The sequence below is a fragment of the Oncorhynchus gorbuscha genome, linkage group LG22, assembly GCF_021184085.1.
Source record: "Oncorhynchus gorbuscha isolate QuinsamMale2020 ecotype Even-year linkage group LG22, OgorEven_v1.0, whole genome shotgun sequence".
Classification (NCBI taxonomy): Eukaryota; Metazoa; Chordata; class Actinopteri; order Salmoniformes; family Salmonidae; genus Oncorhynchus; species Oncorhynchus gorbuscha.
The window spans coordinates 12,868,787-12,885,282 of NC_060194.1; the positions used below are offsets into that span (position 1 = coordinate 12,868,787).

General features: G+C 40.5%; 1 protein-coding gene across 1 annotated transcript in view; it reads left to right on the forward strand.

Annotated features, from left to right (window-relative positions):
- Positions 1–16,496, forward strand: part of LOC124009398 (dihydropyrimidine dehydrogenase [NADP(+)]) — a 144,237-nt gene that overhangs the window by 61,769 nt on the left and 65,972 nt on the right. The window contains exons 9-11 of the mRNA XM_046321200.1: positions 10,691–10,798; positions 11,166–11,335; positions 15,439–15,649. Coding sequence (XP_046177156.1) covers positions 10,691–10,798; positions 11,166–11,335; positions 15,439–15,649 — 489 coding nt within the window. The remainder of the gene's footprint in view (positions 1–10,690; positions 10,799–11,165; positions 11,336–15,438; positions 15,650–16,496) is intronic.

Consider the following 16,496-nt stretch of genomic DNA (forward strand, 5'->3'; position numbering starts at 1 on the left):
TAGTTGCGAGTCTTTCTGGGTCTCTAAGAAAGTCTATAGAGCTTTCTACACCTGGATGGTGCAACATTTGCCCATTATTCTTTCAGAAATTCTTCATGCTCTGTAAAATTGGTTGTAGATCTTTGCTAGACAACCGTTTTCAAGTCTTGCCACAATTGTCATGTACATTTAAGTCAAAACTGTAACTCGGCCAACACGGGAATATTCACTGTCTTCTTGGTAAGCATCTCCAGTGTAGATTTGGCCTTGTGTTTTAGGTTATTCTGCTGAAAGGTGAATTCATCTCCCAGTGTCTGGTGAAAAGCAGACTGAACCAGGATTTCCTTTAGGATTTTGCCTGTGCTTAGCTCCATTCCATAAATGTTTTATCCTGAAAAACTCCCCAAGCATACCCATAACAAGATGCAGGCACCACTATGCTTGAAAATATGGAAACTGCTACTCAGTAATGTGGTGCATTGGATTTGTGCTCAACATAAAGCTTTGTATTCAGGACAAAAAGTGAACTGCTTTGCCACATTTTTTTTGCATCATTACTTCAGTGCCTAGTTGCAAACAGGATGCATGTTTTGGAATATGTTTAATTCTGTACAGATTTCCTTTTATTCACTCTGTCATTTAGGTTAGTATTGTGGAGTCACTACAATGTTGTTCCTCCATCCTCAGTTTTCTATCACAGCCATTAAACTCTGTAACTGCTTTGATTTGATTTGATTTATTAGGATCCCCATTAGCTGACGCTGTAACGGTTCTCTTGTGGTGAAGGAGAGTCGGACCAAAATGCAGCGTGTAGATTGCGATCCATGTTTAATAAACAAACGTAAAACACGAATCAATACAAACACTACAAAACAAAGAACGTAACGAAAACCAAAACAGCCTATATTTGTGTAAACTAACACAGAGACAGGAACAGGGACACTAAGGACAACCACCCACGAAACACTCAAAGAATATGGCTGCCTAAATATGGTTCCCAATCAGCGACAACGATAAACACCTGCCTCTGATTGAGAACCACTTCAGACAGCCATAGACTTAACTAGAACACCCCACTAAGCTACAATCCCAATACCAACACACCACATACAAAAATCCCATGCCACACCCTGGCCTGACCAAATAAATGAAGATAAACACAAAATACCTCGACCAGGGCGTGACAGTCGCCAATGGCAACAGCTAGTCTTACTGGGGTCTGACACATAAGGAAAAATACATTATAGACAAAATACTTAGTAATTGACATACTGTTAAAAACATTAACATGTAATGTGTGTGTGTGTGTGTGTGTGTGTGTGTGTGTGTGTGTGTGTGTGTGTGTGCGTGCGTGCGTGCGTGCGTGCGTGCGTGCGTGCGTGTGTGTGTGTGTGTGTGTGTGTGTGTGCATCTTTCACTTTACCTTACATCTCTTCACTATACCTTACATATTACATCAATTAACTAACCTGTACCCCTGCACATTGACTTAGTACTGGTACCTCATGTATTTACCCTCGTTATTGATATTTTATTGTGTTCCTTTTATAATGTTAGTCAGTAAATATTTTCTTTACTTTCTTTTCTTAAAACTGCATTGTTAGTTACGTGCTTGTAAGTTCACGGGAAGGTTGTAATTCTGTTGTATTCGGAGCATGTCACAAATACAATTTGGTTTGATGGAATTTGATCAGTTGCACATACTGTACATGTTAGTACATACACACAACAAGTAGGTCACATGGGGGAGAGGCGTTGTGCCGTGCGGTGTTGATTTATTTGTTTTTTGAAACCAGGTTTGCTGTTCACTTGCGCTATTTAAGATGGAAGGGAATTCTATGTGCTCATCGCTCTGTATAATTCTGTACGTTTCCTTGAATTTGTTCTGGACCTGGGGACTGAGAAAAGACCACCGGTGGCCTGTCTGGTGGGGTAAGTATGTGTGTCCGTGCTGTGTGTAAGTTGACTATACAAACTATTTGGAATTTCCAACCAGCCACCCAGTCTTTCCGAAACTCTTAGCCAAGAGAGACTTGCATGTATAGTATTAGAATTAGCCCTCTGATTACAATGAAGATGCCGCTTTGTTCTGGGCCAGCTGCGGCTTAACTAGGTCTTTCTTTGCAGCACTTGACCATATTACTGGACAATAATCCAGATAAAATAAAACTAGAGCCTGCAGGACTTGACCATATGACTGGACAATAATCCAGATAAAATAAAACTAGAGCCTGCAGGACTTGACCATATGACTGGACAATATCCAGATAAGATAAAACTAGAGCCTGCAGGACTTGACCATATGACTGGACAATAATCCAGAAAAGATAAAACTAGAGCCTGCAGGACTTGACCATATGACTGGACAATATCCAGATAAGATAAAACTAGAGCCTGCAGGACTTGACCATATGACTGGACAATAATCCAGAAAAGATAAAACTAGAGCCTGCAGGACTTGACCATATGACTGGACAATATCCAGATAAGATAAAACTAGAGCCTGCAGGACTTGACCATATGACTGGACAATAATCCAGAAAAGATAAAACTAGAGCCTGCAGCACTTGCTTTGTGGAGTGGGGTGTCAACAAAACAGAGCATCTCTTTATTACGGACAGACCTCTCCATCTTTACAACCATTGAACCTATGTTTTGACCATGACCGTTTATGATCTGGTTAATGTATGTAAATTGAAAAGTCTTCTGTCTGTCATGTCTTTTTCATTATATGTCGGACCCCAGTAAGACAAGCTGTCCCCATTGGCGTCGGCTAATGGGGATCCTAATAAATCAAATCAAATGAGCAATTTAGTCTCCTCAACGTGTTCAACAGCTACACCATTCATTACTAGATTCAGCTGAGGTCTAGAACTTAGGGAATGATTTGTACCAAATACAATGCTCTTAGTTTTAGAGATGTTCAGGACCAGTTTATTACTGGCCACCCATTCCAAAACAGACTGTATCTCTTTGTTAAGGGTTTCAGTGACTTCATTAGCTGTGGTTGCTGTTAGCTGTGGTTGCTGTTAGCTGTGGTTGCTGTTAGCTGTGGTTGCTGTTTTAAAGTCACCATTGGACATGACGAAACCATGAGCGTTTTCCTTCCTCTCCGGCAAATGATTTAGGAAGGACACCATCACTTTGTAGTGACTAGGTGTATTGATACACCATCAAAAGTGTAATCAATAACTCCACCATGCTCAAAGGGATATTCAATGTTCATTGTTTCTATTTTTACCCATCTACCAATAGGTGTCCTTTGTGAGGCATTGGAAAACCTCCCTGGTCTTTGTGGTTGATTCTGTGTTTGAAATCCACTGGTTGACTGAGGGACCTTACATACAATTGTTTTTGTGGGGTACAGAGATGAGGTAGTCATTCAAAAATCATGTTAAACACTAATATTGCGCACAGAGTGAGTCCATGCAACTTATTTGTGACATACCGTATGTGACTCGTTAAGTAAATGTTTACTCCTGAACTTATTTAGGCTTGCCATACAAAGGGTTTGAATACTTATTGACTCAAGACATTTCAGCTTTTCAGTTTTCATGAAATTGATTTTTTTTCGAAATACATAAATCCACTTTAAATGTTTGTTTAACTTTAAATTCAGGCTGTAACTAAACAAAATGTGGAAAATGTCAAGGGGTGTGAACACGTCCTGAGGGTACTATATATGTACAGGAGGTTGATTGACTTGATAATACACTGATGGCACCGGAGGCTCTTAAAATCTCCAGTATGCCAGCTACATAAGTCACGCACTGTGCCACGGTGCCCCTCTGCAATCACGATGAAGGGTCTGTCTGAGAGAGAGGGAGTTATCCTCTTAACACTACCTTTCCCATTTCACCAGACTGACATTTCTGTCTGTTCCATTTGGTGTTCAATGGGACTAAAGTGAGACAGAGCTACTTACTGCACAGTACTTACTGTAGCAATGAATGCTGTAGTGAAACCCACAGTTGTAGTGCTCTATCTTTCTGTCTTTGTCTACTTCATATATTTATCTGCCAGACCATGTCCCTATTATTCAAGTCACAAGGTCCAAGTCTCAAGTTGATTCCCAAGTAGAATGGGTTCCCAAGTAGAATGGGTTCCCAAGTGGAATGGGTCAGATCTCGAGTCCAAGTCGTGCATTCTAAGTGCAAGTCAAGTCCAAATCGTGCATTCTAAGAACAAGTCAAGTCCCAGTCGTGCATTCTAAGAACAAGTCAAGTCCAAGTCGTGCATTTTAAGAACAAGTCAAGTCCAAGTCGAGCATTTTAAGAACAAGTCAAGTCCAAGTCATGCATTCTAAGAACAAGTCAAGTCGAGTCACAAGTTTTTTGAAGTCAAGTAAAAACTAATAATAATAATCTATACATGCAATAACTTGTTCAACTACAAATCTTTGTCTATTTATTGAGGCTGCCAGGCTGCCCTTTACATTATTTTGTCGACAACATATTTTCATTATGTGATAATACATTTTAACAACAAATTTCAAATGCATGCTTCATAAGTCAATTATACATTTGAACCAGTTTCATACCAACAGACCGGTAGGCCAACGCTAGTAATTGTGGCGTGATGCCACATTGCTGGTGAGCTTACAAGGTAAACAGTAAATATTCTTGATCACCAAACAATTTTTTGGAGCTGCATGTTTAGTCATGGCAGTTCTCTCTCTACGATTGGATGTTTGTGCTGCACCCGGTTCTATATCTGGCCCCCCAATGGTGGAACAAACTCCCTCACGACGCCAGGACAGCGGAGTCAATCACCACCTTCCGGAGACACCTGAAACCCCACCTCTTTAAGGAATACCTAGGATAGGATAAGTAATCCCTCTCACCCCCCCCCCTTTAAGATTTAGATGCACTATTGTAAAGTGACTGTTCCACTGGATGTCATAAGGTGAATGCACCAATTTGTAAGTCGCTCTGGATAAGAGCGTCTGCTAAATGACTTAAATGTAAATGTAAATGTAAGCAAATCAGCAATATGTTCGCTAGCTCAGTGGTTCTCAAACCTTTTGACCTGCGACCCCTAAAAAGGAGTGGTGCAAAGCTGGCGACCACCCGCGCAAACACGTGCAATCGCTGCTTAAATGTAGCTTGACGTTACAGCCAAAGCCGCATGTGAGGACACTGAGGTCTGGTAATGTTAGGAACTCAGTCGGGGTCTCAATTGTTGAAAGTTAGAATAGTAGAATACACAATGTGCCATTTCAAAATTGAGTTGTGCATCAACCGTTTTCCTCTTGTTATGTATATGTCACTCACTGAGTCACTCAGTTAGCCCATGACCGTATTTTGTTTTGATTGTTATTAGTCTAGTTAGTCTAGTTATCTAAACGCATTAATCATGGCCGAATACCGACCAGACACGCAAGGCACGAGCCCAGGGGCCCTAACATCCAGGGGTCCCCCCATTGATTTTTTTTAGTCACTCTCACTCAATAGACAGTGTTACCACCACAAACGTTAGAATATAAAACAAGCTGTGTATGACAGGAAGTGGAACTCTAAGAGAGAACACCATTTTTTCCCTGCCCCATGGCAAAATGTGTAGAATTGCATGAATTTAGCTGTAAAACTGCAACAACAAAAAGTTCTGTAAAGCAAAGATATTTGTTTACCTTTTGTTATTTAAATACTTTTTCTGCAAACAGAACCATCTCCATGTATTAAATTATAGTGTTTAATGAGTTAACGTGAGGTAATAATGTGTAGCGGCTAATTGTATAGCTCATAGGCTGTGTGTTTGTGGATGAACTGAGGTGATGAAACTACAGCAACCATTTTGATAATGGTTGGGGTCATTTTTTTGCTGTTCTCCAAATAGCATTTTTGATTTTTTGAAATTGTATAGAAATGCAGTAAATTAGCTTGTACTTTCTTAAAATGTATTGAAATGGGACTTACACCCTGGCTACGGCCCTGATTTGCTGTGGAGGTTGCAGAAGACGGATGTAAAACCTGCACCACGCGCTATCACTTTGGAGGGCCGCTTGACTACAGGAGTTCTCATTGCCAACTGAATATCCCCTGTCTTCCTCACAAATATCCATATTTTTTTTTCAGGTGCGATGGTGTGGCTACTGTCTAGGCTACAGTCTAGGCTACTGTCTATGGCTGCGTGGAGAGTAATCCACAGAGACTGTGTTGTAAAACCTGGCTAGATCCTTTCAAGTCATCAATTTCAAGTCATAGTTGAGTCCAGTATATTGAGGCTTCAAGCCCAAGTCAAGTCTCAAGTCATTTTATTTTCTATCAAGTCGAGTCTCAAGTCATTACATTTGTAACTTGAGTCCAAGTCATGTGACTCGAGTCCCAAGTCATGTGACTCGAGTCCCAAGTTACGGGACTCGAGTCCACACCTCTGTTATCTGCCTCATTAGTTTTTCTCTCCTTTCTTTTTTGTCTCCCTCATTCTCGTAACAAGACAGTATAACAAGGGACTTCATTCTCACTTCTATATAGTCTCCTGTTGCCGCTGTCACTTTCCTTCTCTTCCTCTGCACAGTCTGGTGACCATAGTTAACAGTATGGCTCCTTATCTCATGAAATACCTTGTTCTTACTCACACAAGTGAAGGGAGATGCTAGACGGAAGTAATTTGGTTTCAAATGAAATTCTATATTTAGAGATATAAGAGAATACACTCTGCCATGCCTATATTGATTTGATTTTAGGAAATTCAAATAACCCTGGTGGGAGGCCTAGCTATGTGGTGTGTGTGCCTTTCCTTTATTGTAATGAAAAGAAGCTGCATAGTATTTGTTATGTTTGGAACCTTTTGGTGCGTGGCTTGGTAATTAGAGCATGGAGTTACCTTTCAACTATTCGGGGATTTCTCTTTTTTCTTCTCTCCTAGCAGAACGTGAAGAAATTGGAATTCAGAAAGAAAATGAAAGAGTCGTGTTTCTGTGAATTTTTTTTTACCAGTTCTGTTTTTTATTCTTAATGTCAAAACCCCTGCTGAGATTGACATGCAAATGTTTCCCACTGTTCAGAATATTAGAGCAGGTTGAAGAGCAAAGGGTTATTTATCTGGCAGTTAAGTGCGCTGGCTAACACGTGCAGTGTTTTACCTACCACTGTTGTTGTGTTGCTGATGGTCCTGGTGGTGGTTATAGCAGTGGAATCTTTGTGTGAGTCGCTCTCTTGTTCCAATTGTTCAAAGCTCAAGATCCTTTCTCAGATGGTGCTTTTTCCAAAATGGCTTGCTTCAAAGGCATAAAGCCAGGCAGATTGTATAGACTACAAATTCTGCAATGCACACAATATTACTTTGCTACGAACCAATGTCATTTCCCATAAAAACAAGCTTTTGATGGGAGCTTTTCTTCTCAACAGTGAGGTTCAAAGGAAGTACAGTGATGGGCTGTGGCTGGAAATAGCATGAAAGAGGTGCATTAAGGACATCAAATTAAGAAAAAAGAGCCTTTGGTGTAAAAAATAAATAAATAAAGTCCATCGAACAGGTTTCGAGCAGGTATGGAGGGGCTGCTGTTTTTGACAAATATTGTTGTTACTGTGCACCACAAAAATAGTCAAAATGTGGTTATGAACAGACGTTATGCTTACCGTATAGCCTTACTAAACATAGTCCATAGCATAAAATGAGTTGTTTTTTAGTGTAACAAAACATACAGTACATAGTAGCTGTTCACACAAGGCCAGTGACACGCCGAATACTCATGGGTACCTGACCTGACAGAACTACAGAGAAATTACAGTAACGTTACAGTAGTATGACTACTCTCTTTCCTGTTTCCCCACCGTCAGCCAAAGCAACAGTGGGCGATAGTTCGTGATAAACGAGGGCTGGCCAAGCACTGAGAGACAAGAGACAAAGAGAGAGAGAGATATTCAGAGTGAGCGAGAAGCCACTTGAAAGGCAATGATGTATGACCCTCAGAGGCATTACCTCCCTTCACTTCAGAATCTCTCCGCCCGACTCCGGAGCCAAAGCACCTTTCCCCAGTCAAATGGGATGCACACACCTGAAAAATGAGATGGCATTACTTATGAAGTAGATGTCACCGGCAGTGGTGTTATTGTGAAAGTCCACTTTGTCATTCCCTTCTTAGCATTTTTCTTCTTTTTTTTCATTTCATTTATCTTGGCACAGAATGCAAATGGACACCCTGGTGTATAAAACCAACTGAGTGAGCATGGAGCATCTGTCAGTGTTGCCACAGAGGAGGGTGACCATGCTGTTACTCTGCTGGAGGATCTCTCTGTCCTAAGCACAGTTAGCAGTGGCACATTGTGTTATGTTCTCTAGTACAGTAGGTAGGTAGTCTACATACTAGATACGGTTATGTATTTTAATTACTGTTCTATTGTTGAAAAGTATATAGACATGTAACACTCTTAGAGTTCCACTTCCTGTCCTCCCGAGCTTGTTTTATACTCTAACGCTTGTGTTGGTAACATCGTCTAACGAGCTGCTCGTAGAAAAAGTGTTACCAGGTTCCTTGAAGATGGTGCTATACCAAAGAAGGTGAAGAAATATCACTTGGACAGATGTTGTTACGGACACTGTCGTCTCTGTTTGATAAGTGATATACCGTATGTGTGTCAAAGCATTCAGAGTTACCCAGGGGGTAATTGAGTTCTTTGTCAGGAAATTGCCTTTGCAGCAACAGACACGACTAAAATCCAGTTTGCTTCGTATACAGTTATTTGTCTGAAGGACAAACGTCATCCTTTGTAGTTTCAGAAATACTTTATTTGATAAAAAATAAAAAATAAACATTTCCAGAATTATACCTTCTTTCTAACGCTTGTCTTCTGAATGAGGTGAATCTCAGGTTGTCTTTCTTTGAATAAACTATGATATTTAACATCATTAATATTCGTTCCTAATAACTGAAACCCCAGGCAAGGTCTTTAAATTTAAACTGCAGATTATTTTGTACAAAACGATAACTGCATGGAATTTAATTGCAACATAAAAGGGCGTTGGGGGTTAACATTTTGGATTGTTTATGTATTAGAGAAAGGTTTGTCAAGTAATGAATAAAGGATGAAGGAAAGGAAATATTTGCAGCATTGATAGATAACATAAAAAAACACTCACAGAAATATACCATCGCAATAGAAAATTTACCTGCCATGGTTATCCAGTCTTCCTATTTGATTTGAAGAAATAAATTGAACAAGAATATGTACATAAAGAGATCGGATTGGTTCTTAGTGACCTTTGACATTGTAAATGACAGCACACACATGCAGTCAGCGCTACCAAGTGACTCTGGGTTCTGAGGTAATCATCCAGATTGACCTTCCAGCATTGATGTACTATCACTCACAGCCCATCAATCACCGTTTATCACTATTCATCACTACTCATCAACCAGTAATTGGCACAGTCAATACAATTAACACAACACCTTTTTTATCTATAAGCTATTCATATTGTATGTAAAAAAGAAATATATATATATATTTCATTTTTACATACAATATGATATATATATATATATATTAAAAGGGAAAATTGGACAAAATTTGATTGAACATGACTTTGATTATAAACTTCTTAGAGGTAATGTATTCTAGCAGTCAAGTAAAAATAGCATTCCCTCTTTTGCAATCATTTACACTGTGCACTGACGATTGACCATGGCAACTGTCAAGAATGCACTCTGTCTGAAATGTAATGACAGAGCAGAAATGAGTATTCCATGGTATTTGTGGAGCACCCCCCCCCCTCGTGTTTGGGAAACCCTACATCGAGTATAATGAGCACTGAGTGTACAAAACATTAAGAACAGGCGCTCTTTTCATGACAGACTGACCAGGGGAATCCAAGTGAAAGTGATCCTTCATGTCACTTGTTAAATCCAGAGAAGACTTTTAATTTTTGGAGGAAAAGCCTTGAGAAAATGAAGACAATGGATTGTGTATGTGTGCCATTCGGAGGGTGAATGAGCAAGACAAAAGATTGAAGTGCCTTTGAACAGGGTATGGTAGCAGGTGCCAGGCGCACCGGTTTGAGAGTGTCAAGAACTGCAACGCTGCTGGGTTTTTCACGCTCAACAATTTCCCATGTTTATCAAGAATAGCCCACCACCCAAAGGACATCCAGCCAACTTGACACAAGTGTGTGAAGCTTTGGCGACAACTCAGTATTTGGAAGGTGTTCGTCATGTTTTGGACATTTAGAGTATATTATAGCTATGTCGTTTGAGGACTATAAGATAACAGTATTCCCTGGTTATTGCTCCAGTTCATAAGTGGGCCGTTATTGGCTCTCATTGGCTCAATCGCAAGGTACTAGAGAATCCCATTGTATATTTCACAACGATTATAACCCTACATCATGAAAAGGATTAACCAAGAGATTATTAGTCTGTAATTCTGATTTACTGGTCCACTTCTCTCACTGGAATAATTTATTGATTAAAATGGTGGGTTTTATGAACACGAGTTTGACTATTACTGTCCTCATCTCATAATGAAGGGGCTTATGAAAGTCATATTGAACACATAGATTCAGTACAATATTGACAAACGTTTTTTCCTCACTACATTGTCGTGATCTGTTCAAATCCAATTTTGTATAATTTACTCCAGGAGTTCAGTATTAATGGGGGGGGGGTCATCAACAATGACTGAACATTGGAAATGGTTGGGTTCCAGGGATGGATGGATATGTCTGCTATGTTAACTGGCTCATTCTTGGTGATGGTTTTGGTTTGGAACAGGTCTGCCCCAGGCAAACAAGGCTAAGATCTTCCAGGGGCTGACAGTGGACCAGGGATTCTACACATCCAAGGACTTCCTGCCACTGGTGGCCAAGGCCAGTAAAGCCGGTACGTCTTAAAGGAAATGATCGAGAAAGTGACTTCCATAGTCACACAGAATTAGGTACTCTTGTCATTGTGTACCGTAGGTGTGTACTTAGAGACTAAAATAAATGAAATCAGATGCCTGTCTGACAATCAAAAATGTCGCAGTCAGTTCAGGAATAATACATGTTCAGACAGCAAATGTATATCAGTACTACTGATATGAAAACATGTTTGGCGTTTGGAAACGTAAGAGCAGGGTAAAAGAGCTACCTGGTTTTATTGCTCTCTCTTTCCTCTCTCCAACCTCCCTCTGTCCATCACGGTCTCTGACTCTCTCTCTCTCTCTCTGTTTTCTCTCCCTCGTCCTCCCCCACTCTCTCTCCCTCAGGCATGTGCAGCTGTAAGTCTCAACTGCCCGAGCTCCGTGGCGTGGTCATTGTCCTAGGTGCCGGTGATACGGCGTTCGACTGTGCCACCTCTGCCCTGCGCTGCGGTGCCCGCCGGGTCTTTGTGGTCTTCAGGAAGGGCTTCACTAACATCCGTGCCGTCCCCGAAGAGGTGGATACGGAGCTAGCGCTTCTCAGACCCTGGCTTTAGTTGTTTAGTTGTTTCTGACCCATGCTCCTTTGACCATAGTATTGATTGTGACCACCTACTCTGAGATGCTTTTTGAAAACAGGCCCTGGGCAGCATTATAACTTGAGATTTATTTTAGCCCAAACTCTTCCTTTGATTTGAGTGCATGAATTATGCAGTAGAGTTATACATACCGGTCTCAAGTTAGAACGTGTCCCTAAAAGCATACACCTAGAACCTGACCACGCTCACTTACTCACAAAACTATTTCTGATTGTTGTATAGTGAGCGGAAGCTTATGGTGGCTTTACTCTTCCCTTTATATTAGCTCATGGCCATTCACATTGTCCTTCGTCTTATCTGGGAAAATGTCTGAAAAAGTAATAGAACTTATTGCACTGTAAAAAATGTCTTACTTGGTTAATTGAAAGAAAAAGAAAAAAACAACTTGAGTGGATTATGAAACTGGAATTTTCCCACAAAACAATAATATATTTTTTTTTAAGACTTATCGTTCTGAACAATCACTTTAAACATTTTCTTATTTATTGAACATTTATTTAACTAGGCATTTCAGTTAAGAACAAATTCTTATTTACAATGACGGCCTACCCCGGCCAAACCCTAACCCGGACGACGATGGGCCAATTGCGAGCTGCCCTTATGGGACTCCCAATCACAGCCGGTTGTGATGTCAGTAGCCTTGATACCATGGAAACAGAAAGAACATAATAAAAAATAATGATACTAATAAAGTTAGGTCATTTAAAGTGAGTTTCAAACATACGGTACATACAGTGCCTTCCGAAAGTATTTATATCTCTTGACTTAATACACATTTTGTTGTGTTCCAGCCTGAATTCAAAATGGATTCAATGGATTTTTTCCCCCATCACCCATCGACACACAATACATCATAATGACTTTATCCCTTTCCTAGGCACACTTTTCCTACGCACTTCTCAGTATTTGGTAGTCAGACTTATCTTATTCAGTCCCATAACGGCCTCTGCAGTTGTGGCTACCTTTCGGGCTCTGAATAAATATAATTAAACCTCTGAAAACTTTCCCACTTGCCGGCCAACAGATTTTCTCATGCGGTTTCACATTGGAAAAGGGGCCACAATTCATGCCATTGTTGATGTGATTTTCAGTTTGTCTCCAGGGATCTTAAAGAAAAATGATCTAAAACCATTGCTATGTGTATTTACCATCCCCTTCTCCATACAGATGACTAATTTACCTAGCTCTTATCAATAGCTCTTATTAATTTATAAATTACAGTGCATGGAGAATGTTGTTATGTCTGGCGGGGAAAAAAGAAAGATGCTTTTTCCACTTGGAACTGACTGGTTCGCGCCAGCTTATTTATGGTTCCCTCTGACAAGGTCAGAATACGACGTATCTGTAGACACACCTCTGCCACGCCTTCATTTATTCGAACTCCGGCTCTAACGAATAGTGGGTGAATAGCATGCTATTCTCGCGCTTAAGTTCAAAGTCAGAATACTTATTGAGAAAAGCTAATTTTTAAAAAAGGAATTACGTTCCATTTACACACCTTTAACTCAGGTCGGAATCGGGGCCTAAGCGCTTTCCACACCTGGATTGTGCAACATCTGCCCAGTTTTCTTTTCAAAACTCTTCAGGCTTTGTCAAGTTGGCTGTTGATTATTACCAGGCAAACATTTTCAGGTCTTGACATAGATTTTAAAGCAGATCTAAGTCAAAACTGTAACTCAGGAACATTCACTGACTTCTTGGTAAGCAACTTGTGTAGATTTGGCCTTGTGTTCTAGGTTATTGTCCTGCTGAAACTCATCTCCCAATGACTGGTGGAAAGCAGACTAAACCAGGTTTTCCTCTAAGCCTGTGCTTAGTTCCATTACATTTATTTTTTATCCTGAAAAACTCCCCAGTCCTTAACGATTACAAGCAAACCCATAACATGATGCAGCCAACATTGTGCTTGAAAATATGGAATGTGGTACTCAGTAATGTGTTGTATTTTATTTACCCCAAACATAACTTTGTGTTCATGACAAAAAGTTCATTGCGTTGCCACAATATTTGCTAATTCAGTACTAATTTAGTGCCTTGTTGCAAACAGGATGCATGTTGTGTAATATTTTGTATTCGATACAAGCTTCCTTCTCTTCACTCTGTCAATTAGGTTAGTATTGTGGAGTAACTACAATGTTGTTGATTCATCCACAATTTTCTCCAATCAGAGCCATTAAACTCTGTTTTAAAGTCACCATTGGCCTCATGGTGAAATCCCTTCCTCTCCGGCAACGAAGGACACCTGTATCCTTGTATTGACTAGGTGTGTTGATACACCATCCAAAGTGCCATTAACTTCACCATATAATATTCAATGCTATTTTATTTTTAACCATCTACCAATAGGTGCTGTGTTTGCAAGGCATTGGAAAACCTCCCTGGTCTTTGTGGTTGAATCTGTTTGAAATCCATGCAACTTATGTGACATTTTTACTCTTGAACATATTTAAGCTTGCCATAACAAAGGGCTTGAATACTTGACTCAAGACATTTCAGATGTATTTTTAATTTGTAGGGGTGTGAATACTTTCCGAAGGCACTCACATAGCTGTATAGGCCTCAAACATACGTAACATCGATTATTATAGAACAGAGACATCGAACCTCTGTTTTTGTCCGTTAAAATCTTTTTTTTGCGGCCAAGGTTTTTATACCAGGGGTGGCAGTGAGGTGACTATGCCGCGTGAGCCCAGGATTTTGAACTCATTTGCTTAACAGCAGCAGGGGGGAACGATGGCCATTATAGCAGCCTGTCTGTCCCCTTACTGTGCACCGCTGTGGACAGACACAATAATTAGACCTGTGTCGTTGACTGGTTTTAAGCTGCTCTGCGGAATTCCTCAAGTTTGATCATGAATTCAAAGAAAGCCATAGCTGGGGGAATGGGAGAAAGATGTGAAAATTGGCTCTGGATGAACATAAATAGCCTGTAAATAAAGTCTGTCTTTGTTTTGGGTTATCAACAGATTCAGCGATTCAGAGGTTTTGACCTTACCCCTCCAGTTGATGTCCACCCCCGTGCAGAAATGTAATTAGCATAATAAAACAAATCCCCATGAAAATCAGTGTTTCAGAGATATCTGTTTTCTGGCATGGGCTGAGTCAATTTGTCGGCCTTTGCATCTGTGAAGAAAAGTGGCAGAACCTACAGCGGTGTTTGTCAGACCAGGAGACGTCCCCAAAATCTCATAGAAACATCTATCGTTCATACCGTTTGGCCTACAAATGAATACCCCTCTATGGATAGACGAGACTTTCACAAACTGTTCTTCATTTTGCTCTGTGATCCCCCCACAAGCTTCACAGACTCAACGGACTTGTCTGAAGTCAGTACTGCCGATGTGCCAACTTGTGTGTAGCGTTCACACGGTTTGAGCGACCAACTAATATGACCTCTATATGAAAAGTGTGGCGTAAAGAAAAAAAACAAAATTCTATAGTAAGCACTACTCGATCGAGGCAAACTACAGTATAGTACAAGTTTACTACAGAATTCTATAGTAAGCACTACTCGATCGAGGCAAACTACAGTATAGTACAAGTTTACTACAGAATTCTATAGTAAGCACTACTCGATCGAGGCAAACTACAGTATAGTACAAGTTTACTACAGAATTCTATAGTAAGTACTACTCGATCGAGGCAAACTACAGTATAGTACAAGTTTACTACAGAATTCTATGATCGAGGCAAACTACAGTATAGTACAAGTTTACTACAGAATTCTATAGTAAGTACTGTATTTTTTTATGTGGCTACAGGGGTCTGTAAATTCAAAAAGCTAAATTATCCTTGGTATGGGCCATGTTAAAACAATTCCAAATATTTGCTTAGTAGAAACCCAGCCCCGGGCCCTTAGACTAAGGGATATGTTAAACCGCATTAAATGTGGCATCAACATCACATCTAAACATCTTTTGTCATGTTTCAAAACACATGTCATCCTTAAAAGTTCTGCAGGCTGTGAAGTTGGGAACATAGGACAATATAAAAACTAAAATTAAAATTCTCCATTTCCTCAGATGGAGCTGGCCAAGGAGGAGAAGTGTGAGTTTCTTCCCTTCCTGTTCCCCCGTGAGGTCATCATGAAGAACGGCCGAGTGGCCGGCCTGCAGTTCTGCCGCACCGAGCAGACGGAGCGCGGCGATTGGCTGGAGGACGAGGACCAGATCGTCCGGCTCAAAGCCGATTATATCATCAGCGCCTTCGGCTCCATGCTGACTGACCCTCAAAGTAACGTCTGATAGAAGGCGAATCAGGTCTGACAGAAGGGGAATGTTCAAACATGCCCCCTTCATTGAAGTACCCTTAGAAGTGACTGTTGAAGGATTGACCTGATAAAAGAGAATACCTACATAACTGGCAGAGTACTGGCAGAATGTTGATGATCAGACCCTAAATATGCATTACATTAAAATACATAACAATACATTACGTTAAAATACAGCTCCACTTTAGGTGTGGTCTAATCAAGATTTCTCAGTCGCCGAACACCTCTACACTAAACGTACCATACAAGAATGTGCCAGGCATTTCATCCAAATCCACACTGACCTCGCATTAAGTGATCTCTGTCATCTGTGGCAGCCAAGGTCTTGTAAGAGATTAGCTACAGTGTTTGTGCCCCAGCAGACAGCCTGCCGGGACAGGGCACTCATCGTCTCCCCAGAATCCATTCTCCATACTTCCCTTTGACTGTATGGTGGCCTGTTACATATCTGGAAACTCTGTATGGGATTTCTTTCACACCAATCTATAGAGAAATAGAGCATTCAGAGGTGTCAAATGTCATTTCTGGAGAGCCAGTGGGGGTGCATGTTTTTGTTATAACCAAGCACTAACACGCTTCATCTAGCTAATAAACAAAGAATTTGTCCTCACTAAAAACCTTTATTAACCTTTATTAGCTGAATCAGATGTGTTAGTGCTGGGCTAGAACAAAAACAAACCCCAGCCCTTTCAGGAATTGAGTTTGAGATCTCTGACCTCCCTGTGGCTCCACTTATCTGTACTTATGTAGATTGTAGATTTAAGCAAGGTGTGTGGTACGAATCACCCACAGAGGGAGGAGGGCTGGTTA